General features: G+C 39.9%; 1 protein-coding gene and 1 long non-coding RNA gene across 11 annotated transcripts in view; one reads left to right on the top strand and one right to left on the bottom strand.

Annotated features, from left to right (window-relative positions):
• Window positions 1-8833: 8833 nt before the first annotated feature.
• On the bottom strand, window positions 8834-25555 carry LOC102155549. Of its 3 annotated transcripts, XR_005373217.1 has the most exons (3): window positions 25419-25525; window positions 10970-11388; window positions 8834-9208 (listed from the first exon to the last, which is right to left on the bottom strand). It is a non-coding gene; the product is annotated as an uncharacterized LOC102155549 (long non-coding RNA). The 3 variants fall into 3 exon arrangements; XR_005373216.1 differs by lacking the exon at window positions 10970-11388 and having other exon boundaries at window positions 25419-25555; XR_005373215.1 differs by lacking the exon at window positions 25419-25525 and having other exon boundaries at window positions 10970-12790.
• Window positions 25556-26360: 805 nt separating this feature from the next.
• MAGI2 (membrane associated guanylate kinase, WW and PDZ domain containing 2) overlaps window positions 26361-26846 on the top strand; it is a 1330046-nt gene continuing 1329560 nt past the window's right edge. For 4 of the 8 annotated variants that reach the window (XM_038562829.1, XM_038562826.1, XM_038562828.1 and 1 more), the window contains exon 1: window positions 26362-26719. In XM_038562829.1, coding sequence (XP_038418757.1) covers window positions 26419-26719 — 301 coding nt within the window. In that variant the 5' untranslated portion in view covers window positions 26362-26418. Of the gene's footprint in view, window positions 26720-26846 lie in introns of all 8 variants that reach the window. The other 4 variants (XM_038562825.1, XM_038562824.1, XM_038562831.1 and 1 more) reach the window with 2 other exon arrangements.

Here is a 26846-nt window from a genome sequence, read left to right as displayed (position 1 = left end):
TTTGAGAGAGAGGGAGAGTGATGGGGGAAGGGCGGGGCGGGGTGGGGGGGAGAGAATCTCAAGCAGTCTTCCTGCTGAGTCTGATGTGGGGCTTGATCTCATGCCCCTGAGATCATGCCCTGAGCTGAAACCAAGAGTCAGATGCTAATTGACTGAGACCCAGGTGCCCCAAGAAAATGGTCTTAATTAGATTACCCTTTCCTTCTTCCCCAAGAGGAAAAGCACAAGGCTAATCAATCAGAGTTTCTCAGGATGGTTGCCAGATTCAAGCACCAAAACTATTTAAAGTAAGAGGGTTAGTGAAACTAGCAAAAGTGCTAGTGCTGCAACTAGCCCTGAGGCCATAGTTGATATATATCCATCAACTTTTTCCTCCACTTCTCATTTTACATTTTTTTTTCACTGTTGGCCATCTTTTTGGCTATTCTGAGGGGTGTGCTCGGCAGGGAAGCTCAAAACTTGACTCTTTAGGGGTAAGCCTTTTGTTTTCTTTTGTGTGTGTGTATATGTGTGTTAACTATCTGACAACATAGAGCCACAGTGACCCACATTTCCTACTAATTAAGCTCTAGTGTAGTGTCCTCATGCATTACATTATGACTGTTGCTGTGTTACCAATAGAATATGGCATGACTTCCACGACTAGGTCATAAAAGGTGTTGTATCTTCTGCCTTGATCTCTTAGGCACTCATTCTTAGAGCTTTCAGCCACCATGGAAGAAATCAAACTAGCTTGAGGATAATATGCTAGAGAGAGGCTTTGAAACACATAAGTCCCCAAAAGTACACAGGGAGAGATGCATGGGCAGTCCCCAAATGTTCCAATCCCTATATATTCAAGTCATCCCAAGACCCCAGAGAATTCATCTGGCAGAGATAAGATGTCCCTGGTGAGCTCTGTCCAAATTATAAATTCACAAACAAAATGACATGTTGTTTTTATTTTAAGCCACCAAAATTTTACACAAAAATAGATATCCAAATGCTTATCTAGACACGGTTGCTGCAGTTATCCATTTACAGTTATCATGGGTATAAAGGTCATAAAATCAATGGATTATAGACAATATCCTCTGTACCTTAATATCTAATTACTTTGGTAATTAGAGTTGGTTACCATAATATGCTAACCCCCTTTTTTTTTTCCCTACCAGTATAAGTCTTTATACTGGCCCACCGGTATAAGGACTAAAATCAGTCCTGTTCAGTTTAGCATTAGCATATCACACCAGTCTAGATTTGCTTTGCTTCAGCCTAGATTCCTTTCTTCTGTGTTAGTTGATTGTTGGGAATACCCCTTAAGGCTAAAGATGTTAAGTTGAGATAGAAGTATCAGTCGGTGGAAGTCTGGCTACCTGTTTGTGTGATTTACTAGTACATTGTGGATATGCTCAGGATGAAATCTAAATGCCGTTTCTGCACCTGCCCAACGTTATGAAATTATGAGAAAGGCGAAGAGACCCCAGGGGCATCGTCATTTAGTATCCCATGGTCAGGTTATCAGTTTCTAGTAAGATCCAAGATAATGGCAAGAATTCTTGTTAAAATTGAGCCTAGTTCTCTTACAGAAAAGGCATGATCTCCCTCTGAATCCGAGAGTTTGTGCAAAAAAAAACCCCTTTCTCTTCACAGATATGTCCACCTCTGTTAAATCTGCCCATGTAGCTAAACATCTTGGGGGGGGGGGGGTGGATCTTCTGCAGAATCCTCTCTTCCTCTTGATGAGGACAATCATCCAAAATGGATAGCTTCCAAGTCACCAAATACATGGGTCAGAGCCGTATTTTCAATTTCAGTATATGCTTCCTTCAAAATCAGAAGAGACCTATCAAACACTGTACCTCTAGCAAAGGACCTGTCAGGTACAGAGTGTGGAAATTTGCCTTTAGTCTTAGAAGGAATGTTACGGCATATTACAGACCACTATGCCTTCAAAACTCTGGTAGTATCTTGAATCTTCATGGGGCTTATCTCCACCTTCTTGATATGATGTGTCTTATTAGCATATCTGGCATACTTTCCACTTCCTGCTCACCAAGTCTGATTACCATGATGCCATCAGTATACTGGGCTAGTGTTATGTTCTATAGCTTGTTAAGATGATCAAGTTACCTGAATTCTCTGTCACTATGACACTGGACTAGGGAATAAATGTGAACTTCAGTTCTTACCATGTGAATAAAAGCCAAACCTGATCCTCCTTAGTGAAGGTAATTGGAAAAAAAATATTATTTGCAAGATCAGTAGCCCTGTAACAAGTGCCAAAGCCTGTGTTAATTTATTAGCACTTAACCAAGTGGTAGCCCCAATAGCAGCTACTATGGCAGATGGTAGAGTGTAGCAGCTGTGATTGGGGCTGCCGCTTGGATAAATTTATAATAACATATATATCTGCCATGATTCATTTCATTTTTTTGCAGGATACATATAGTTGAATTAGATGAAGATATTAATGTAAACCATTACCTCTATATTTGATACTGGTATTAATCTCAGCGATTCTTCCCATTATGTAGTATTACTTCTGATTATAATTTTCCTCAGGATAGGAGTATGATTTCTGGGGCTTCTACTTGGCTCTTGATGACCCAGTGGCTCTTATTCCATAGATCATAATAGCAGTTGTTAAATATTTCTCTCACAATAATGTACACTTGGACCAGGAAAAAACAGGTTAGGACCAAAGATATTTGAATACACTGTGAAATGGACTTGAGCCAAATTCCATCTGGCTTCTAGAAGCTCCTATTTATCCAAAGAATCATGGTGTTGTTTCAGATCCCATGCCATCACTGTCAGCTCAGACCTTAATCCTAGAAATATCTGGATTTTCCAATTTCCTCAATGTCAGTTGCCCAAGGAATGATTCCAGGTTCCTTTGGAAAATAATCAAGGGCATGTTTACTGTTTAAATTTAATGTGGCCTTGTAGGCTTCATTCACAAGGGAACCATGTTCTTCAGTCAATGAGTTCTGAATTTGAGACCTGACTTAGATCTGGAAATTGAGTGAGAAGCCACATTTTCCCATTTTAGCAGCTGATGACAGTCTTCTGCCTATCATCTTTTTTTTTTTTTCTTTTTAATTTGTCATAGGTATCTGCCCATCTCTCTCATGTCTAAGAGCACTATGACCTATTAGCTATTACCACGGATTCCTGAAGGTCAAGGCAACTTGATGACAAGCTGGCAATACCATGCCTCTGATGATTTAGTATTATGCACTGGCCTCGTTGCCTTTGATACTAGAGTCCACTTCGATAGCAACAATCTACACTGTCAATCACAGCCTGCATAGTGCAGCTACCACCAACCAGGCTTCTTAAAGATGTTAGTGTCCCCTCTGTAGCACATTCCTATAGGATGTCTTCTAAGCCCATCAAGGAATCTTAATCATGTCACAGGTGATCAAGCCTTACATAGAAATCTTTTCCAATATTCCATCTCCTTGAGTCTTTTCACCCATTCTGCAATATCAAAACTTGCAGATTTTTTATCCTATTTTCTTTATTCAAGCTTCAAGAAGTTGTCCTAGCAAAATCTGGGGGGGATAAACTTCAGTGTTGTTTCCAGATCAATTCTGAGACATGAGGGAGTGAGTGCTTCCATTCAATAAATTCTCTCATATCCAGCATTATGATTCACCCCTTAAGGAATAACTCTCTCAAACTCTGCTTCTCAAGTTTCCACCAGCACTTACTTTTCAGGTGTGTCAGTTCCTTTGGTGCCAAATTTATTTACATTTTAGAGATTAACTGTACCTCCCAGCTCAGATTGTATTCAGGCTTAACCCTAACTATTGACCAAGGCAATGAAATAAAGTGGATAGACTATTAAGGAATACACTATCTTCAGAGGTACCTGCCTCAGAAGATATCATTACATTTGCTCCTGTGGCTAGGGAAATAGGGCTTTCTTCTGCTGGTCTAGATGGTTCAAGAGAATTTAGAAGTTAGTCTTTCAGGTTTGTCTACCCAAATGATCCTTTTTTGTCTCAATATCCCATTTCTTTCCTAATCCACTAACTTTAGCATAGAGATCTTGAAGCTATGCATTGTGGGAGTACTGAAACTTTAATTAGATTCTGAACCTAATTCTAAGCACATTCTGTTCTGATGCAATGGATGGGAGTCTTCTGAAAACTGCTGGAAGCCCTCTGGATTTCACATTACTTATGTTGATGCTTGGTTGACCTGAACTTAGTATTTTACTTTTCCATCATCTATAATGCCATTAAGAAAAGCTGGCTTGCACAATCCTAATAATTATTGCTGACCCCCTACTTTTAAGATACCATAGCCATCACATATTCCAATGCTTCTCATTTTACCTAGGTTTTATTCCAAAGCAGCAAAGGTGAAAGCCTTAGAAATCATGTTCCACAGCTAGTCACAAATTTTCAGTCTCCTACCACCACTAATGCTAGAATCCTCCAACTGCAGCCCCAGCTTTGCCTATTGTGGGCAGGGTTTGGTCTTTGTGTTGTTGGTAGGCCAGTTGGGAGTCACCTTGGGCTTCAGTTGAGTCAGATGAGGCACTGGACAGAGAGCCTATAGCACTGAACTACAGGGTACTCTCCCACCATCGTGCCCTAAAAGGCTTTTATTGGTGGGTGGGGCCTACAGTCAGACCAGATGTCTGCCCTCAGCCCATTGCTGGGGCTGCAGTTGGATTGGTATGTGTGGTTATCTTCCACTCTCCCCAGGGCAGGAATCACTTTGGAGTGGTGCTGGCCCCTGTCAGGGTTGCTTACACATTGACAGACTTGTGGCACCCCTTTGGATAAACTCCTGCCAAGGGCATAACTGGAAGTGGCTGGTCCGCAGGGGAATGAGCGGTTGGACACATGGTTCAGCAGGTTCATGTTGGTCCACTGTTGGAGTTGATCTGCAGCCGCTGAGGAAAACTCCTGATGAACTGTTGGGTTAGAGAGGCGGGTCCACAGAAGAGTGCTGGGTGTGGTATACTCTTTGCAAGCTCAGTGGAGAGTTGGTGCTGTGCTGGTTCCCACAGGTGTCCATATATATAGGCTAGGGGGCAGAGGAGGGAAATGGTGTCTCACAGACCTTTTGTTCTTGGAGAAGTCTCCCAAAGAATCCTGCCCCTCCAGCACATGCCCTGACACTAGGAAATAAATCTCCTTCCCATATACCCTGATTTTTCACACTTGCTGCTTCTATGCTGTATATCACTGTTTTTTTGTTGTTGTTGTTGTTTGTTTTGTTTTGTTTTTTGCTGTCTCTTAAGAGCAGGGACTCCATCTTCTTGGCTCTCCCAGAGCTGAGTGCACTGTTTTTTAAAGTTCCAGGTATTAATCCCAACTGAATGTTAGACTCCTTTGTTTTTCAAAGCCAACTGTTATGGAGATTCTTCTTTCCAGTGTGGGGCCCCCATGTTTCCGGTGCCTATTGTGGATCTGGTCCTGTTCCCCAACTGTGGCCACCATATCCCTCCCTCCTATGGGCAGTTCTGTAGGTCTACTTGGCTCCCAACTGCATCTCTGCCCTTCCTAACCTCTTTAATGTGGTTTCTTCTTTACATTTAGCTGTGGAGAGTCTGTTCTGCCATTCTTTGGGTCATTTTCTGAGTTATTAACACTGATTACTCTTTATTTATATTGCTTTGCTGGGAACTGAATTTTTTGAGGGTTTGAGAGCTATAGGTACTTAGAGGGTAATAAAGTCTAAGGCAGTAATGTTGTGAGTTATCATTGAAAGTAAAGTATATTGTGGTAAATGGACAGCAGTTTAAATTTGTTGTTAGCAAAATCCCTGCATCTCTTGCACTAGAGATGGGTAGTGGGTGTGAATTGCAACCTTGCTCAGCCTTCTTCTTAGGTACTGCTCACACTTGAGGGGCAAAGTATATGATGGACTCCAGTGGCTTCTCAGTCTACCAGTGTCCAGACCCTGGGAAACAGTTGTTTTCATCTTTTTTTTTTCAAGATATTCTGACTTAGTAACTTAAACTTCTGTCATGCTCATGGAAAGTTGAGAAATGTTATTTCTAGGGTAGTTTAAGTGGTAAATAGTTTAAGCCATTTTTATTCTTAGCACAAACAGCATCTGCATCAATAATGATTTTGACCAAGGACGTGTATTTTTAAAGCTTAATTTACTAATCAGTGAAATGGTTGTATTACTTTCCCCCCAACTTAAAGATCTCTGAATTTTTTAAGATTTATTTATTTATTTATTCATGATAGAGAGAGAGAGAGAGAGAGAAGCAGAGACACAGGCAGAGGGAGAAGCAGGCTCCACGCCGGGAGCCTGATGCGGGACTTGATTCCGGGACTCCAGGACCGCGCCCTGGGCCAAAGGTAGGAGCCAAACCGCTGAGCCACCCAGGGATCCCAGATCTCTGAATTTTTTATATCATGAGTTGTAAGAAATATATGTATTTGGTCTTCATTCATGGTTCTTGGCTCACAGCTCCCAAAATCCATGGAACTTTTTAGCAATAGAGCAATAGAGCAATAGGAGTATCTTTTGTTATAATATTTGGTTTCTTGTCCTCAGCTCCTGAAATGGATTCAGAGACATCAAAATGAAATGGCTGTACTGTTATTCATAACAGGCTCCTTTCCACAACCGGGCTTATGAGGTAACTTTTGGAAAGCAATTGAGAACTAAGAATACAGGGTTGGAACTTTCAGCCCTACCCCACTTCCCCACCCTGACTTCTAGGGAGGAGAAGAGGGCTGGAGGTTGAAAAATTTGTCAGTGGCTAATGATTTAATCAGTGATGCCTATGTAATAAAGCCTCCATAAAATCTCAAATGACCATTCAGAGAACTTCTGGGTAGGTGAACGTGTAGAGATGCAGGGAGAGTGGTGCATCAGAGAGGGCATGGAAACTTGAAGTCCTTTCCCCGTACCTTGACCTACACACCTTTTTTGTCTTGTGTTCTTGAGTTATATCCTCTTATAACGAATGGTAATGTAGTAACCTATTTGCCTGAATTCTTTGAGCTTCCCTATCAAATTATTTGAATCTTGGGGGGGGGCATGTCACTGGAACCTTATCTATAGCTAGTTGGAATCTGAAGGAGGCTGGGCAGTCTTGTGAAACTAAACTTTTAAATTGTGGAATCTGATGCTGTCTCTGGGTAAATAGTGTTAGGATTGGGTTGAGTTTTAGAATACCTACTGGGTATCCAATAATTGCTTGTTGGTGTGCACAACTCCTCCTCCCCACGCCATAGGAACTGGACGCAGAATCCTTTATAATTGTTCTCAATACTCAGTGTGGCTAAATGACAGTAAGAGAAGTCTGAGTCAGATCAAAGAAATGTCTCTTTGATGGGATACTTTACCATCAGTTACAGTAAATGGGAGGAAGTTTATAGCAATAGACACCTACTTAAAAGGAAAAATCTCAAATAACCTAGCTTTATACATCAAGAAACTAGAAAAAGAAGAACAAGCTAAGGCCAGAGTTAGTAGAAGGCAAACAATAACAAAGAGCAGAAATAGAGACTAAACAGAAAATAGAAAAGATCAATGAAGCTAAAACGTGTTTCTTTTTTAAAAAAATAGATCAAACTTTAGCTAGATTCACCAAGAAAAAAAGAGAGGCCTCAAATAACTAAAATCAGAAATGAAAGATGATATATTAAAACAGATACCACAGAAATATAAAGGATCAAAGAGAGTAGCATGAACATTTATAAGCCAACAGATTGAACAACATATAAGATATGGATAAATTCCTAGAAATATACAGCCTACCTAGACTGAATAATGAAGAAATAAAACATCTCAACATCAGACTAATTTTCAAAGAGGCTGACTGAATCAGTAGTCAAAAACCTCCCAAAAACCCATCCACAGCAGATGGCTTCATTGAATTTTCCAGAAGTTTTTTTGCTTTTTTCCTACCAAAGATTTAAAGAATAATAATACTAATCTTTCTTAAACTCTTCAAAAAAAAATATCAGAGGAGGGAACATTTTCAAACTCATTTCATTACGCTGGCATTATCCTGATACCAAAATCAGACAAGGACACCACAAATAAACTTTACAGGCTAATATCATGGATTAATATAGATACAAAAATCCTCAATGAAATATTAGCAAACTGAATTCAAAAATACATTGAAAGGATCATATGCCATATCAAGTGGGATTTATTCCAGGGATGCAAAGATGGTTCAACATCCACAATTCAATGTGATACACCATGTCAATGAAATGATTAAAATCACACAATTACCTCAATAGATACAGAAAAAAGCATTAGACAAAAATTCAGCATTCATTTATGATACAAACCTCAAGAAAGTAGGTATACAAACAAGTAAATGGGTCAAAACACACACACACACACACACACACTCACAAACCTCCAATGATAAATCGAAGATAAATAAATCATTAGATCATTTTTAACGGGTTGTATAAGGATTTATTCCCGAAGGCAATGGGTATTGAATGCAGAGGCTTAAAGAATGAGTCAGAAGGGGGCATCTGAATTAGTCGTTTAATTGTCCGACTCATGTTTTTGGCTCAAGTCATGATCTCAGGATCATGAGATGGAGCCCTACATTGGGCTCTGCGCTCAGTGTGGAGTCTGCTTGAAAATCTGTCTTCCTCTGCCTCTGCCCCTTTTCTTGCTCAAAAAATAAATAAAATCTAAAAAAAAAAAAGAGAGAAAAGAATGAGTTAGAGGTAACTAGCATTGAGTGCCTCATAAAATAAATAATGGTTCCTTCAGGCTCCCTGAGTATATGTGCATACACACGCACAAACACACACACACACACACACACCTGCGTGTGGGCACACATACAATAATACGCTTAGAAAATAACAGGATTCACTCTAACAATGAATAACAATGTTTAAATGTATTTAATAGTTTGATGGCCGAAAGACTGAGAGATCAATTTCAAAATCACAATGGATTAAAAATCTATTTTTCTGAGATTTAACTGAGAGTTAGGTATCTGTTAATCTTTAAAATGGATACTTTTGCCAATTATATAAATTTATGAACTGTGATGTATTGAAATGCAGGAAACAGAAGCCCATCTCTGTGGATTAAACTTGTAACAGCATTTTATTTTCCTTCCACAACAAGTCAAAGGCAAGGGAGTGCAGGCCCATTCTAGCACTTTGTTCCATTATCCTCACAGTGAAGCTTTTATCTTCAGACTTGTCTAATCATAGAGGCATGATGGCTTCTCCCTCTTCAGTTGTGTTGTAGGCTGGAGAAAGAGAAAAGGACAAAAAGAGTGTCTGTATTAATTACAAAACAAAAGTAATACCAAAAATCTCTAACAGAAATACACTTGTATCTCATTGCCTACACTCTTGTTACCTTGCAACCCTTGGCTGCAACAGAAACTGAGGAGGTGAGTATTTTATCTGGGAACATTGCCAGCCTGAACAAAAAGAGGTCCTGTCAGCAAGGGAGTAGCAGAGAAGAGCTCTTAGGTAGGAAATTAGAACTGTCAAAGGATTCACTGAATTCAGAATGCTATATAATTACAACCAGTAATGTTAAGCAGTCTCAATTTTCAAAGTAATACTAAATATTAATAACTATTCATTTATGCTATAATTGGGGTTTTTTTTTATGAATAATCAAGGTAAATAATGAAATAATATAAATACACATTTTATAAACTTTATTACCTACATCATAGTAGTAAGAATGACATCACATAGCTTTTATTCTAATGCCAGAATTTTTTTTAATACACCTCATTAAATGGTAGATTTAGGGTCCAATACTAATCTCCTTTGATAACACCTAAATTCTGAATCATAGGACCTAAATCCAAATTCTAAAGATTTTCTAAGTTAATTACCAATATCAGTTTCAAATAACATTTCTTTAATGCCCAAGTTCTAAATGAATTCTTTAAGCTAAATGTGGAACATTTATTCAAGAAACTCTTGTGTTCTGTGTATCTTTTCTAGCCTTAATACCTAAAATTCAGCATTTAGGTTAGTGTTTAGGTATTAAAATTGTTACCTCTTGAGAGACGTTGTTTTCAATACATAAAAATACTTCTTACTGTATTCTATCTCTGACTAAAATGTAATTCTTAATTTCTCCGGATTTCTCAAAACTAATCTTTAATATTGATAATCAGGTTGGACAGAGTTTTCAATAAAATTTAGGTGGCAGGGGAAGAAGAGAAAATAAAGATCAGATATCTGTTCTAATGTTCTATCTAAATGGTTCTCAGAAGTGAACATAGTACATTTTTCTGAATGCAAATCAAATACTAATTCATACTTAATGTAATACAATATTACAGATTTACATCTAATTTCAAATCCTCTGTGAATTCAATTAGAATTAATTCTATCTCATCTTACACATCTTATTGAATACATTTTTTTAAATCTAATTCTGATCCTGTGATTTGAGATTATTTGCACTTTATAAACATTCACATGCAAATATGATGGGGTGTCATATATCATGGGCACATGGTGTTTAGATAAAATATTTTCTCCAATTATAAAAAAAAACATAGAATATTGTATATAAAAACTTGACCCTTCTTTGCTTATAGCTAAAGAATTTAGGTAGAGAGAATATACAGAAATGTAATTAAGGGAATAATCAAGTAAGAATTTCTAAAAAAACAATAAACTTTGCAAAAGGCAACGTGTTCCATATGATACATGCACATATAAAGATAAATGTGTATGTTTTGACATAGGACACATGGATATATAAATCTATGATGCTATTCTGAAGGAACAGAATTGCCAAATGAAATCATTAAGTAACTTTTTGTCTCATAATATCTATTAAAGTGTGCTCCATAGGGTAATTCTTTTCCTTCCCCTGGATAAAATCTTGGTTGGTGTCCCACAGCTGTCTTAAATAATAAAAATCCCACTGGTACTCTAGTTACTTAAACTATTTCAATTCTGAAAGTGATAGGTACAGCCAGAGTATAATAAAAACTACAAGCTTCATTTAAAATTAAAGCTTCTGCACTCACCTAATCAGTCATGCAACAGAAGGCAGGCCTGCAGTATACAGTATGGCTTGGATAGATATTCCTCTATTTTCCCAACTTGTCTTTCTTTGTATCAATTGTTAACTTGCACTGATTCTGATCACAACAGGGTTCAAGATGGTGGAGAGGTGAGGGTGTAGGAAAACTCCTGCCTGCTGGTACTTTTATTGGTCACCATCATTGCTGTCTAGTTTGACAGGTATCAAAGCTGGGGCTTTGTTTGTTTGTTTGTTTTTTCCCTTGCACAGTGTTTCAGTTCCTTGTAGGATTCCTCAGACTATTTACTTCTCTCTCCATTTATTGGTAGCCATCTCTCACCTACAGTTCACTGTGATTTGATTCTCAGCAGGTTCATGTCTTCATAGACTCTCTTTTGGAATCCCATTGCTTATTAGGCAGTCCTTTTGAATAGAGTTCATTTAAGATGACTTCAGGCACCCTTATGTTTATTACAGCATTATTTACAATAGCCAAGATATAGAAGCAACCCAAGTGTCCATTCATAATGAACGGATAAATATAATGTGGAAGAACATAAAAATAAGCGAGATCTCACCATCTGCAACAACATGGATGGACCTAGAGGATACAATGCTAAGTGAAATAAATCAGAGGAAGACAAATACCATGTGATTTCACTCATATGTAGAATTTAAGAAACAAAGCAAATGAACAAAGAAAAAAGAAGAGACCTCCCCCCAAAAAAGAAAGCCAGACTCTTAAATATAGGAAAAAACTGGTAGTTACAGAGGTGGGTTGGGAATGGGTGAAATAAAGTACATTTATTGTGATGAGCACTAAGTAGTGTATAAAATTATTGAATCACAAACAAATAAAAAAAAGACAAACAAAAAACCAAACTCTTAAATACAAGAACAAACTAGTGGTTACTAGAGGGGAGGTAGAGAAGGGGAATGGGTGAAATAGATGAGAGTGATTAAGAGTACATTTATCATGATAAGCACTGAGTAATGTACAGAATTGCTGAATCATCATATAGTACATCTGAAATGAATGTAACACTGTATGTTAATTCTACTTCAATAAGAATGTGTAATGGCTACAACTGTTTTACAAGAGAAAGAAATAAAAAAAAAAATAACTCCAGGCCAACTTTTACCCCTGTATGTGGCCCCCACCTTTGCAATATGTCTATGGTCAACTGTCAGTTACAAATTACTTTCAAAACAAAGCTTTCTATTCTCTTGTCACAACTGGTATTTTCATATGTATACAAATGTGTTTTAAATTATGAAATTGAAACTAAGTTCAAAGCATCACTGAGCCATAGTTGTTTTGCAATAATGAATATAGAACAGAGAAACTATTATGTGTGGTGAATGTTATTTATTGCTTATTAAAAACATGGAGATCACTAAGAGAGGCCAACATCCTTCTTTTACAGATCAAGAAGCAAAGAATCAATTTAGCAAAAGTTGTTTTTGGGCAGGGGCAGTGAAAAGCTTTATGTGATGCCCTCAAGAGAATACAGGGTCTAGAGTCAAACATATGTGGCTTGATCCAAGCACTAGTATTAGTTACAAGAAGTTGACCAAGTTTAATGAAGTATGTAATCTCAGTTTCTTCTTCCAGAAAATGGGGGAATGGCAGCTTTAGCAAATATATTGTTTGATAATTAAATAAGATGCAATACACATGGTGTATATCACATAACTCCTTAATAATTGTTAATTAATTTTTCCTTCTAACACTGGTCAAAACATTTTTTAAATTATAGTTGTAGCTTCTTCAGGTCTTCACTTTTTTTTTTTTTTTTTAACTCAGTGGGGCTTGAACTCAGTGACCTTGAGGTCAAGACCCAAGCTGAGCTCAAGAGTCAGACACTTAACCAACTGAGCTACCCAGGTGCCCCTTAGGTATTCACTTTTAAAAAATGATTTCTGAAGCTAACATATATTACACAAATATATATGTATGTATTTACATTATTTTCAGGTCATTAATTCATTACAATGCAATGTTTAGTAAGTGCATATATGCAGTATTAAAATGAGACTCTTTGTTTTACTATACTAGAGAAAACAAATTTCAACCTGCCAAATTATATTTTTTACATTTTATTTTTCTAGATAAAGCAAAGGAACCAGTAAAGAAAAATCATGGGCTTCTGAATTAATCTTTGGGATTAGTAAAACAAGGAGAGAGGCTTTGGTTTTCAAACTAGTAGGAGAGACACAGACCATTGGATAAAAGTTCTCCAAGACATGGTGGGAGAAAATTCTGTTAGAATATGTAGTCCTAGCACTATTATGATGCAAATCCTAATGTTTAGATGTTCACAACTCCTCCTCTTCATCTCTGAACAAGTTATTCATGTTGGTAGTCAAGCTACTGCTAAGTGGAATGGCTAGTATTGTATCTGTATTTATCCAAAGAGAAAACACAAGTATTTTTCCCAAGTAGGTAGTGCATTATGTCAGTGTCTCACTGTACCACTTCCTTGTTTGTTTATATTCCTCTCATAAATATGCATTCATTTCAAGATTCTGGGTGTAATGTATGCTTAATATGCTTTCTCTATGTGGTTAACAATGTTTGAAGGATTAAGACAAGTTTTTGCCCCATGATCTCTTTTTCTATTCTAACACAGATCCAGAACAACACTGCAAGAGTCTACTGTATAACATCTAGATCACAATTCTGAAAATGCCTCCCTCTCCCTCTGATATCTAAGATTCTAATATACATTATGTTTAAATATCAATGAAACATATTTCAGTGGACTTTGTATGAGATCAATATTATTACTTTCCAGGCCCATTTTATATAGGTAACAAATACTGTTCTTTCAAAAATGCTAGTATTTTGGGGTGCCTGGATGGCTCAGTTGGTTAAGCATCCACCTTCAGCTCAGGTCATGATCCTGGGGTCTTGGTATTGAGACCTGAGTCAGGCTCCCTGTTCAGCGGGCAGTCTGCTTCTCCCTCTCTCTGCCCTTTCCCCTAGTTGTGCCTTCTTGCTCTCTCTCTCTCTCTCTCTCTCTCTCTGTCTCAAATAAGTAAGATCTTTTAAAAAAATCTCCCAAATGCTAGTGTTTTGTTCATGTTAAGCCAATGATTTCTCTCTTCTGATAAAAAGTAAAGGGACTTGTGATGTTAATTGGAAGTATCAATTTGAAATAATTTTTTAATATATGTGTTGTTAATATATATAAATATACTTGAAATGCCTTTATATACATTTCTTAGTTCTGCCCACTGAAAGGGCTTAGAAATAATGACCCACAAATGACGATAATTAAGCCAAAATTTCATATCTTGGTTTCTAAATATGATTCTCCACTAAAAGGAATAGGGTTCCCTGGGGGGGGGGGGGAGGCAAATTCTAGAACTGAGGAAGAGAAAGAGCAAGATAAAATTGTAATATTTTGTTATATAAGGAAGCAAAAAAGTATTCAAATAATCAAAGGCATGTTTCAAAAGGATAAGCAAACCATCTTGAAGGAGCCCCTACAGGGCAAAGCAAATCATTTAAGCATCAAAACAAAGAACATTAGTAGTAGATTCTATCCCATTAGATGAAATAAGAATCTAGGAGCATGTATTGATATAAACTTTAAAGACAAATAAATAAGAGGACTGATATTAAAGGCTTATGTATTTATTCATTAGCTTGGATCATTCAATAAATTTGCATCACACATTTGTATCCCTAATGACATCAAGGAGAACCAACAGGGTGGAAGCATCTTCCTGATTAGGATAAAGCCTAGAACACAGGCCAATCACTCAGACACCTCTGGAGACACTGAGCACGTGCCAGTATACTTGAAATTTCCTGGGGCAGGGGAAGCGCTAAGTCATGTATTTCCAATTCTGCATGGTTACTTTAATGCTATACCCTCTGTCATCTCTTCAAGTTTGGTGCTGCCAAAATGTCCATATTCTCCTCCCACTTTTTCGCCACATCCTCCATAATTTCTCTTCCCAGGTTCTCATCCAGCTATTCTACTTCTGCCAGGCGTTTAAGAATTGGAAAAGCCCTCAGTTTCCAAGTTAAGAAAGAACATTGAGTTCTGGTAAATAAAATGTAATGAAGATCTCAAATATAACTGTACTACTCTAAATTAAAAAGAAACAAGCCAGGACGCCTGGGTGGCTCCATGGTTGAGCATGTCTCTGGCTCAGGGCAGGATCCCGGGTCCGGGATCGAGTCCCGCATCAGGTTCCTCGCAGGGAGCCTGCTTCTCTCTCTGCTTATGTTTTTACGTCTCTCGCTCTCTTGTCTCTCGTGAATGAATAAAATCCTTAAAAAAATTAAGTAAACATAAAAAACAAACCACGTAAAACATGCTATTAAATCATGATTTTCATTAAATACTACCTAGTTCTCAATGCCAACATTTTTTAGAGTAGGCTCAAAATCTATTACAAATATGCTAAACAAAAAACTGAATTGAAAACTGTATGCCAGAAATTAATCTTTTCAGAATATTTCCATGAGTGTTGTTTGCATTAAATAGAAACTCTATTTAACATCTTTTTGCTTTGAAATGAAATGATAAACATCCTAGTGGCTACAGAATATAGTGAAGAGTTAGTTTATAGCTATTAATTATCATAAGTATGTCATGGAAACTGTTCTGAAGACAATTATCATATTAAGTTAAACAACAAAAAAGATATCCCACTGATTTGTTTAACAACAACTTATTGAGTGTCTGCTATATACTACTAATATTATATACTATATTACCACTACAATGGCCAACCATATGTAGTAGGGATGAATTATAACAATGTCTCTGTCCTAAAGAAACCCACTAGTGATAAAAGCAGACATGTAAATCAATAAATGCAAAGCTGTGTCTCAAATGCACAAGTCAAGTTACTTAAGTAACTATGGATGGTGGGCAAAAGAGAATGAGAGGAAGCTTCTTAAAAAAGGGAGTGCTTGAAATGCAATTTAGGAGATGAGTCAGTTTATCAGCCAAGAACAAATGAATGAGAGGCTATTTAACAAAAGAAACAGCCTATACAAAGTCACAGAGGCACCGACTAGCATGGAGCATGATGAGAAAGATCAGGCGAGAATTAAATTTCAAGCAGGGTCTAATTTGTGGAAGCCCTTATATAGACTAACCTAAGAGTAGTAAAATCAAATGCATAAAATAATGTAAATGAAAATTACCTAGTCTCTGACAAGTCACGTTCCTTACTACTTCAGGTCCTAAATACTTCTTTTCTCTCTGTCTGAAAATTCCTTCCCACAGATTTTTTCATAAGTGGGTGTTATACCTCATTTAAGGCCTTGCCTAAAATGTACCTTCTAGGAGGAGGGGTGCCTGTGTGGCTCAGTTAATTGTCTGACTCTTGGTTTCAGCTCAGGTCAAGATCTCAGGGTCTTGAGATCACTCAGTGGGGAGTCTACTTGAGATTTTCTTCTTCTGCCGCCCGCCCCGCGCCCCGCCCCCCCCTCCCGTGCACACATGAGCTCTGTATCTCTGTATCAAATAAAATTAATTTTTTAAAGAAAAAAATAAATAAAAATTATCTCCTAGGAAACACCTTTCTATATTATCCACATAAATTATTGCCACCTTACCACACCACCTATGAACCTGCCATTTCCTTCGTTTTTTAATCAATATAGAGATTAGAAACATAGAATAAATACCACTTTCACAACTTCATGTAACATATGCACCTGCCCTTGATTTCTAATGTCTTTATTAGTAAACTAGACTGAGAAAATTGTGGAAATTGCTAAGCAACATTTAATGTAGCACAGACTCTAGGGATTTGTTGGCTGGCAATCTTCCTTTTATCCTGTACCATATAAACACATTTTGTTCACTAGTAGCCATATGAATATGACTAAAGTAGAAGAAAGCCTTTCAGAGATATTTGTATTTTATTATCTCAAAAAGAATAAATCTCTAATGCAAAATCATCAAGCAGTATGACAAAACATACTGAATCACTTTGGAGAGAGCAGAAAAGGTATTTCTAGCCTTTAGAATTATATGCAAATCTTCCTACCCTTGAGGAGAGACCTACATTTGTCTCCAGAGAAAAGGGCTAGAAAGTAAATCTCCATTAGTATTGGGAAAATTTAAAACTTCTTTTATTTAGCTTCTTGCTAAAGTGGGAGCTCCAGGGAATGTTTCAATATAAACTGACATCTTTTAAAATATTTTAGGGCCTTCAAGAGGAAAATGCAATGTTTATTCTTCTTGTGGTAAGACATGAGTCCCTGAACTCTTGCAGTCACCCAATCAAATTACCAAGTGCAGAAGACCCTTTACCTCTTCAATTCTGATTTAGAAAAAAAAAAAAAAAAACCCTCACTCATTTTCCCTCCTTTCCCCTGTAGTGGGAAAAATTAGAGAGGGAGACAAAACATGAGAGACTCCCAACTCTGGGAAACGAACAATAGGTAGTGGAAGGGGAGGTGGGCGGGCGGGGGGATGGGGTGACTGGGTGACGGGCACTGAGGAGGGCACTTGATGAGTTGAGCACTGGGTATCATACTATATGCCTGCAAATCGAACTTCAATAAAAAAAATATTTAAAAAAAGCCAAAAAAAAAAAAAAATCCCCAAGGTATTGCTACTAAATGAAAGAATTACTTCTTTATTTCTAGTTCTCCTATCAAGACACTGTTGACAATAGAAATAAAAATTTAAATATGGCCTAAAGTAGGAAGCATAATTATATTGTAATAAAAACATGTTCTCAAAATTTTGAAATTTTATTAAAATGGCAGTCATTACTGGGGTACCTGGGTGGCTCAGTTGGTTAAGTATTTGCCTTCAGCTCAGGTCATGATCTCAGGGTCCTGGGACTGATCCCCCTCTTTGCATCAGGTTCCCTGCTCAGGTTTGCTTCTTCTCCCTCTGCTCCCCACATCATGCTCCTGCTCTCCCTCTCAAATAAATAAAATCTTTAAAAGAAATAAAATGGCACTCATTATACTCTAAAAGACTTTAGTGTATGCAAATTCTTTCATTAAGTCTCAAAACTGGGAGGGATTCATTTAAATACAGACCAAATATAACTAATTGACCAGTATCACAATATTAACTGTAGGTAAAATATTCATAATTGTTTTTAAATAACACAGTCTGAAATCTATTAAACATTTTTGTAAAATTTTAAAATGCATGGTTTTCATATTTGCTTTTTCATAGTATAGTTTTTTTACACAAAGTATATTTTGCATTGAACAGATATTGATTAAATTTACATTTATACATTTATAATCTTAAAATTGTGACAGTGGTCTTAAAATACCTGACATCTTTAGAGTCAGTGAATTACTTAAGAAAAGGCTTAGAAGATGTTTTGAAAAAGGATCAGGAGTGATCCCACAAAATTAAAATGAGGCAACAATGGGAGCAGTTGACCGAATGAGCATATGAGATATTGAAAGTGCCTATGAGAGTTAAGTAATAGGCCTGTTATGTGCAGTCCTGGTAAAGCCAGATGTGGAGAATGCGCTAACAGAGCATTTGCAAACTGAAGTCACTTGAAGATATTACACTGATGATGGAGACCTGAGTATTCATTGCCGATATTAGAAAAGAGGTGATGGCATTAATGCTTAATGATTTAGCTAAAATGGACCCACAACAAGCAAGTCATGCTTTATCAACAAAAATGTGCGTTTGGCTTGTTCTTTATGAAGCCATGCTAGCTAGCTTCATGTTACCACTTCTTTCTCTTCTTGTCCTAATTTTTGTGGTCTATAGTTTGTGGAATACATTCTTTTGAAAGCAAATGATAGCTTTGCTTTTTATCCATCTTCTAGTGACTCCTCTGAAGTCCACCTCTCTTCAGAGTTTACAGAGAATGGCTTGCCAAACCTCTGAATTGCCCTATAATTTAATTGAGGTAAGTTGGAAGATTAAGATGGTCTAAGGGAATTAAATGATTTCAAATTACTCTATGACCCATCTTAAACTACAATTTTCTCTTAAAGAACCTTAGAGTCCTTCTTTTACAAAGCTTCTCAATAGCCAAAATGGGAGACAACTGTCTCAAAACATTAACAGCTTCTTAAACCTCTGGCTGCCTTGATCTTTTGAAATACATTTTTAAATTTTGGGCTTACTTTAGTAGCATCGGTTAATTCTGGGCTTAATATAATAGATACATTTTCATAGTAAATTATATGTATGTTATGTGTTTCTTTTTTCTCTAGCACTGTGTTCTCCTTTATTCATTCAACCTCTGTCAGGAATACAAAAATTAGCCATGCTCTCAAAGAAGTTATAGCTTAGATGTGAGGCTGAGATAAATCTAATGTTATAATAAAAGGCAGAAAGAAATGTCATGAAAAGGATTATGTAGCATTTCATAGGAGTTCAGTAGACAAGATTACTTTCAGCTGATTATACTTAAATAAAAAACTACAGAAGAGATTTATTTAGGCTGGAATTTTCTTTTTCTTAAAGATTTTATTTATTTGACAGAGAGGGAGAAGAGTGAGAGAGAGCGCATAAGCAGGGCAAGTGGCAGGGAGAGGGAGAAGCAGACTTCCCACAGAGCAGGGAGCCAGAAGTGGGGCTCTACCCTAGGTCCTGGGATCATGACCTGAGCCGAAGGCAAACGCTTTGCCAAATGAATCCCCCAGGCACCCTACACTGGACTTCCAAAGAATTCCATATCCAAGCAAATGACTGGGCTTCAGCAAATTTATAAATTACATGAAGTGATATGTAATATTTGGAAGATTGCATGTATATGTGCATCTATGGAAGGACAGAAGGACAGGATAAAATCACTAGCATTCATCATATTCTGAAAAGCATACATGACATTCAGAATGGTTAAAAGCAAACTACACTACACGAAAGTGTTTGGAGAGGCTTCAAAATTATTAAAATTAGGGACGCCTGGGTGGCTCAGTGGTTGAGCGTCTGCCTTAGGCTCAGGGCTTGACCTCGGTCCGGGGATCGAGCCTGCTTCTCCCTCTGTGTCTCTGCCTCTCTCTGTCTCTCATGAATAAATAAATAAAATCTTGAAAAAAACCCCAAAATTATTAATATCAGTATGATTATAATTATATTCTCATTGCCTCCAATAGTTCATCAGCATTTTTGTTTCTCAGCAATCTGGCGGAGGAAACATAATGAAGTTTTCTTTGAATAAATGTGCTTTTCCAAAGACTAGAAAACACATCTGACTGTTCCGTACTATCTCAAAATAGAATATGTTGACTTTCTTTCCTAATTTTCTTTATGCCTAAAGATTGTTCACTACTGATAAAATCGAGTCCATGATAATGCTATCCCTTTGTGCTTATTCCTTGTAATGGAAATTATTGTCAGTTTAAATTAACAACAAAAATGATTAAAAATAGGCAAGATTAGAATATGGGCAGTAGATATCATATTAAAAATACATGTAGGGTATTTTATTCTAAAATTTATGATGTGAATTGATGAGAAACTGAAGATCTATTATGAAAAAAAGGATAAATTTAGATGTGCATTTGGGAAAGAGAAAGGATAATAATATGAGAGAAAAGCAACTAGAAAGTAAGAGATTATTTTATAGAGTTTTCTATAAGGATGAATGAATGAAAAAAATGGCAAGATGGTTTTAAAAGATTTAGAATTACAAAGTATAAAGTGACAGCAATTGAACTACTCACTCAAATAAGAAAAAGAAGGCACCACATATAGCTACTTGATGGCATGAAATTGAAGTACCTGAATTTCTGAAGAGTTTTAAAAAAGTCTGGTAAGAAGGGCCTAAAAGTATAAAAGGTATGAAAATAACTTTTTTGAGTTTAGTAGAATGTGAACTGGTGATAAAAGTTTGACAGGCACAGAATTAAGTAAGAAGCAAAACAATAAAAAGAAAGATAAATTCAGATACTGACATTTAAGAAGTATACCTGATAGCACTCTGCATAAAAAGGTATAGGTTTCCAGATCCAAATACAGTATTACCTGTTGTGTGTTGTGCATATGTTGAATAAGTAGCAAAAGTATCAAGCTTGAGTTTTCACTAAAGTACCCATTGTCATTTACCAAAGAATAGTGCCATGACATTAAAGTCACAGAACGACAACAAAAAAAATTATCACGTTTTCTTTTATTGAGCCAGTTGAATTGCTCCACACATTGTGAACTCTGTTTAAGGTGAAGCAATTATTTAAATTTTTTTGCGGTTCTCTTTCACCACTTCATATATCATGTATAGTCCAGGCACTTCACACAAAATGGTGCTTAATAAGGACCAAAGTCACATCATTCAGAACTTTCTAGCAATTAAAATGATCTAATACCCTCACAGACTTAAGTAGTCACATTTTACCCATTTCCAGATCTTTTGCACAGGGCTTGGTGACTAATTCCTAGTGTCATTTGAGAGAAATTCCCTGAGATGTGGAGACTCTGAACCATATACTACATCCCAATATTATATCCGATACTAAAACATAATAATATGGTTCTAAGAAATGCAGAAGCACAATCATAAACAGTAAATCTAGACTTACATGAAACAGTTCTGGCCCTCCTCTGTAAATTTAATTGATATAAACCTAAAACTTACAGTTATCAAAATATTTGAGGTTTTCAGGTGAGGAGAATCAGCACTATAATGCAAGTTGGTAAGACACAAATGAAATATGCAATTCTGTACAAGTGCTTGGCGGCATCTCAGCCCCTGAACCTTCCCTTCGTTAACTTCAAAAAGACTGATTTCTCAACATTCAATCCTGTCCTTGCAATATAATCTTTTTTCACTGATCTTTCCTCTCTTCTCTGCCCTCTAAAAGATTTTGTAAACTGGAGTTCAGGGTTTCTCTCTTTTTATGTTCAGCACAGTGCTGGGTAAGGCTAAAGAGCCAAGGTTTCAAAGTGTCCCCACATCTATCTTTCTAGCCCAAATTCTCTCTCCAGGACTTGGGCTTATATATCCAGTCATTGTATTTAAGCTATAGGGACCCACGGAGTCACTAGGCTGGGCCAAGAAACCAGCAGAGAAACACAGTAAATCCTCCTGGAACATCTTATAGGTAAAGTGTGGGGGAAAATCATATTTTATAGCCATATAAATATGAACTGACTTCAGAATAGAAAATTCATATGAATTTTTAGATAAAAACTAAAGATTTCAAATAAGATTACTCAAAAAATAAGATTACTCTTGGCTGGGGGTGTGGGTGAGTATATCATCGTTAAGATATTTTGATAGAAAAGTCTGAGAAGCTTGGTATCATTATTATTTTTTTAAGATTTATGTATTTATTCATGATACACAGAGAGAGAGAGAGAGAGAGAGGCAGAGACACAGACAGGGGGAGAAACAGGCTCCATGGAGGGAGCCCAATGTGGGACTCGATCCCTGGACTTGGGGATCATGCCCTGAGCGAAAGGCAGCCGCTCAACCACTGAGCCACCCAGGCGTCTCATTGGTATTATGCTAAATAAATCTACCTTATAAGTATGGGTTAGCACTTTTGTGTGTGAATAATGAAGCAGAAGTGAAAGGGGGTTTAATAATAGGAATGGCCACAGACAAATTATGGAGTGGGTCAAGTTTATCCTCCGTTACCACTATCATCACCAGTAAAACCTCTCAGACCTTGGCCTACGCTCATGAAGAGTCTGACTTCTTTCTTAACCTCCGTCCTCACTAAGATCATTCTGTCTTTTCTTCATCAATATGCTCTTCTGCATTCAATGTCCTTAAGACATTACTATGTGTGTAAAGAGACAATCGTTTAGTACTGAAGATAAAAATCAAATTAAGGTGGTAGCCATATAATGTAATTTTATGCAACATCACTTTGGACATATCTGTCATTAGGTGAATCCTTCTCAGCATTTACCCTGTACCAGAGAATGTGCAAAGTGATGAGAATGCTTTTCTTTCTATCAGTCCTATCAGTTTTTAAGATTCCTAAACTATTTTTAATAGCATGCAAAATCTAGTGCCATATTCTGCACAGAGTGCTCAGCAGTGACATGGTTCTTTCTCGACACAGGCATCAAACTCAGAAAGGGTAAAGGAGACAAGAAGAGATGAAGCAAAATGTGAAGGATACCAGAATAGGAAGTAATCAAATTAGTCTGAATCTAGCATTTCAAAATTACTGTAATTTCAGTCATATTTTTCATAGTGCTGGAAACCTGAACAACTTGGGAGTCGCTACTATGTGCTTTCATCCTGAAAAGTTAGCAAAGTCACCCAGCAACCAATAACATATTTATCTGATGGCAATATAAACTAACAGAAAATGCTGTGTCTTCACTCCCAGGAAACAACCTAACAAGTCCTCAGAACACATGTGAGTTTTCTTCTTAAAGAAAATATCCCCATCTTCTTTCCTGCTACCACAGTTAAGTGAATTTAAAATGCATTCACATTCTACATGATGCTAACACAACCTTGTCATATGTATCATCGCCTTCTTTCTACAGATGAGGGGACAAGTTCTGAGAGGTTAAGTGAGTCAGTGTTGTATAGCTATCGGCAGGATCCCGATTCCCAAGTCCCTAGATGGCTTTTCAGGATTCCTCTACGCCTAGGCAGTCAAGATCCAAGCAGGAGACAGAAATAACACAATAACTGAAACAAGGAAAAGCTGATATGAGGAATTATTAGCTGGTGAAAAGGGAGTGACTACTAGGAGAGGAGACCACCAACAAACACAGTAGTGGTGCAGGGGGCCACCAGAACCTCCGGGCCGTGACAAAGTACCCCACAGTTCAGGGAGTAAACTAGAAGAACCCTTCTCCCCATTCCTCTCCTCTATGCTACCAAGCCAGTGAGTCAGACCGTATTGGAGATAATGTGGCTGTGGCCCAACTAATGGTAAACGAAATCCATTGAAGCGTCACAGATTGGGTTGGTGAGGAAACCACCAGCTGAGGTGTCAGTGAAACTTGCTAGGAATCCACCCACTGGGACGCCAGCAAGGCTTACTGGGAAGCCACACACTGGGGAACTAGCCAAACTTCCTGAAAGTAGTGAAAACACTGGTCTCTTGCACACCACTGGCCAGAAAGCCCCTCACTGAGCAGGCCACAAGAGGAAAAGCACTGGTACCAAGAAGAGGCCTCTCTCTTTTTATGCAATGTCCCTCCAGCACCTTCTACTGACACGTCCCGACATTGGGCCAACTGAGAACAAAGCAATGTTTATAGGTTCCAGTTCTAAATATCACAATTCAGGGCAGAGAAGATGAATAAGGAACTGAGAGGCACTGAATTGTTGGCCTGTACCTCAGTGACTCTCCTCAGCTGTTGAGAGGGAAATGCTTTTATGCCAAACTCCCACTCCATTTTCCCCCTTAATTACTCTTACAATAAACTGCAGACCCTTCCTCTGGGGACACTATGGACTGATCACTGGTATGACACATGGTAAGTGCATGAGGAGAGCACAATGCAGTCAATGAGATGACGTCTGAAGCCAAAACACTTGGGTGTTAATATTAGCTTCAGCACTGACTAAATCTGAGGTCTTGCAAAAGTTAATCTCTGTATGCCTCAGTCTCCTTATCTGTAAAAGGGGATGATTAATAATATCTACTTTATTAGGATGTTGGGAGAAACAAATGTAAAGCCTATAGTACGACATTTGGCACATGGTTAGAACTTGATAAATATTAGTATTTACCCATACGTGCCAGTTTGCGAATTGGTGTTTGAAAATACATATTCAGTCTCCATTTTTAATTTCCATTTAGTTTCCATGTAGTCTCATAATGCTAAACCCCAACTTGTCTGGGTGAGACTGGGCTATGTTCCCCAAAGTCTTGCCCCTTCCTGGGCATTGCCTTCAGCTCTGATTTCAGATCCTGACACTGCCCCTGGCTCGCTGAATAATCCTCATCAGCAGGAGCCAACTCACTGTGGATCCATCTTCCCAAGGCGGGGAAAAAGACACAGGTTTAAATAATTCATCTTTCTTTAAAGTCTTTTCCAGTTACCACTAAATTCAATACCCGTCTTCCCCAAATAGTGAGTTATACTTGAGAGAAAAAGAGGAAGGAAATCACTATTTTGGGTGCCTTCCCACCTGTGCCAGGCAGCACTTTGTGTGCATTACCTGATTGATTCTCATCGCAGTCCTATCAGCTTAGTACTTTTAATCCTATTTAACAAACAAGGAAACTGAGGCTCAGAAAGGTCAAGCAGTCAGGTCAAGATCACACTCTAGTTACCCAGCAAAGCCTGAATCCAAATCTGGTCTGTTTGGGTGGACTGCACGCACGTTCTCAACTGCACTTGCCTCCCACTCTCCTCATCCCAGACATCAAAAACCTGAACTGCTCGGTGCTTTTCAAGCTTTGCTCTAAAGAGAAGAGTGGGCGTGCAACTTTTTTTTCCTTTTCTTTCTCAAACGTATCATTTTGAAATAAAGCAAATGAAATTCATTTACCAGTTCCTGGAATTTTAAAACTCACTAACATCCTATTTAAGATGAGTGAAAATGAGCATCACCTTGGCGCCCTGGTCCTCGCCTCTCCGCCGGCTGCAGACGCGGTGGGGCCGGGGCCGGTGGGGCCGGAGCGGGTGGGCCCGGGGCCCCGGCGGTGCGGAGCTCGCGCAGAGCCCCTGGTGCCCGGGGCCGACCCGCGGGGGCCTCCTCCTGCGGCAGCGGCCCGAGCCCACGAGCCCCCCCCCCCGCCCCCCCCACCCCGGGATGCGCTGCCCCGACCCCCGCCCCGGGAGTCCGGCGAGGAGTGCGGCGGGGGGGGGGGGGGGGCGGAGGCGACGCCGGCCCAGCCCGTCCCGGGCGCGCCCCGCCCGCCTGCGCGGCCCTCCCCGGGGCACCTCGCGGGTCGGGGCGTCCGGGCGCCCGCGCAGCCCCGCGGCCTCCCCGCGGCCTCCCGGCGGCCGGTCCCCTCCCCGCGCCGCCTCCTCCCGTAGGCTGCCCGCGGCCCAGCCTGCCTCTCTCTCCGCCTTCACTACCGGGTCAAGCTGCGGAGGGAGGGAGCGAGCCCGGCGAGCCCCCCCGCGGCCCCACTAGTGCACACTCACTCACACTCGCGCGCACACGCACACGCGCCCCGGACCTCGCCGCGGCCACTGCGGCTGCCGCGGGCCCCGGCCCCCCCCCCCCCCCGCCCCGCCGCGCGCAGGAGCGGCCCCGGCCCCGCGCCCCCCCCGCCCCCGCCCCCCGCCCGCCGCGCGGCTCCCGCTCGCCCAGCCCGCCGCCGCCGCCGCCGCCGCGCTCCTCCGCTGCGGGGCCACAGCCCCGAGTGTCATTCCAGGGACAGCAGCCCCGGCCGAGCCGCCCCCCCGCCCGGCCCGCCGTCCCCGCCTCCTCCCCCCGCAGCATCCACGCTCCGTCCCGAGACGAGGGGACGCGCCGGGCAGAGGGGCAGGAAGGCAAAGTCTGATCCCTCGCCGCGCGGCGCCCCGGCTCCCCGGGCTCCCCGCCCGCCTCCCCCTGCCCCGCAGCAGCCCCTCGGGAGCCGAGGCCGCCCACCCCACTGCCATGTCCAAAAGCTTGAAAAAGAAAAGCCACTGGACGAGCAAAGTCCATGAGAGTGTCATTGGCAGGAACCCGGAGGGCCAGCTGGGCTTCGAGCTGAAGGGGGGCGCCGAGAACGGGCAGTTCCCCTACCTGGGGGAGGTGAAGCCCGGCAAGGTGGCCTACGAGAGCGGCAGCAAGCTGGCGTCGGAGGAGCTGCTGCTGGAGGTGAACGAGACCCCCGTGGCGGGGCTCACCATCCGGGACGTGCTGGCCGTCATCAAGCACTGCAAGGACCCCCTCCGCCTCAAGTGTGTCAAGCAAGGTGAGCGCGGCCGCCCGAGCGCGCGGGGGGCGGGGAGGGGGCGACGGCGGGGCCGGCGGGGGGCGCCCCGGGGCGGGGAGGGGGCGACGGCGGGGCCGGCGGGGGAGCCCCGGGGCGGGGAGGGGGC

The sequence above is a fragment of the Canis lupus genome, chromosome 18, assembly GCF_011100685.1.
Source record: "Canis lupus familiaris isolate Mischka breed German Shepherd chromosome 18, alternate assembly UU_Cfam_GSD_1.0, whole genome shotgun sequence".
Lineage (NCBI taxonomy): Eukaryota > Metazoa > Chordata > Mammalia > Carnivora > Canidae > Canis > Canis lupus.
This window is presented reverse-complemented; position numbering and strand designations above follow the sequence as displayed.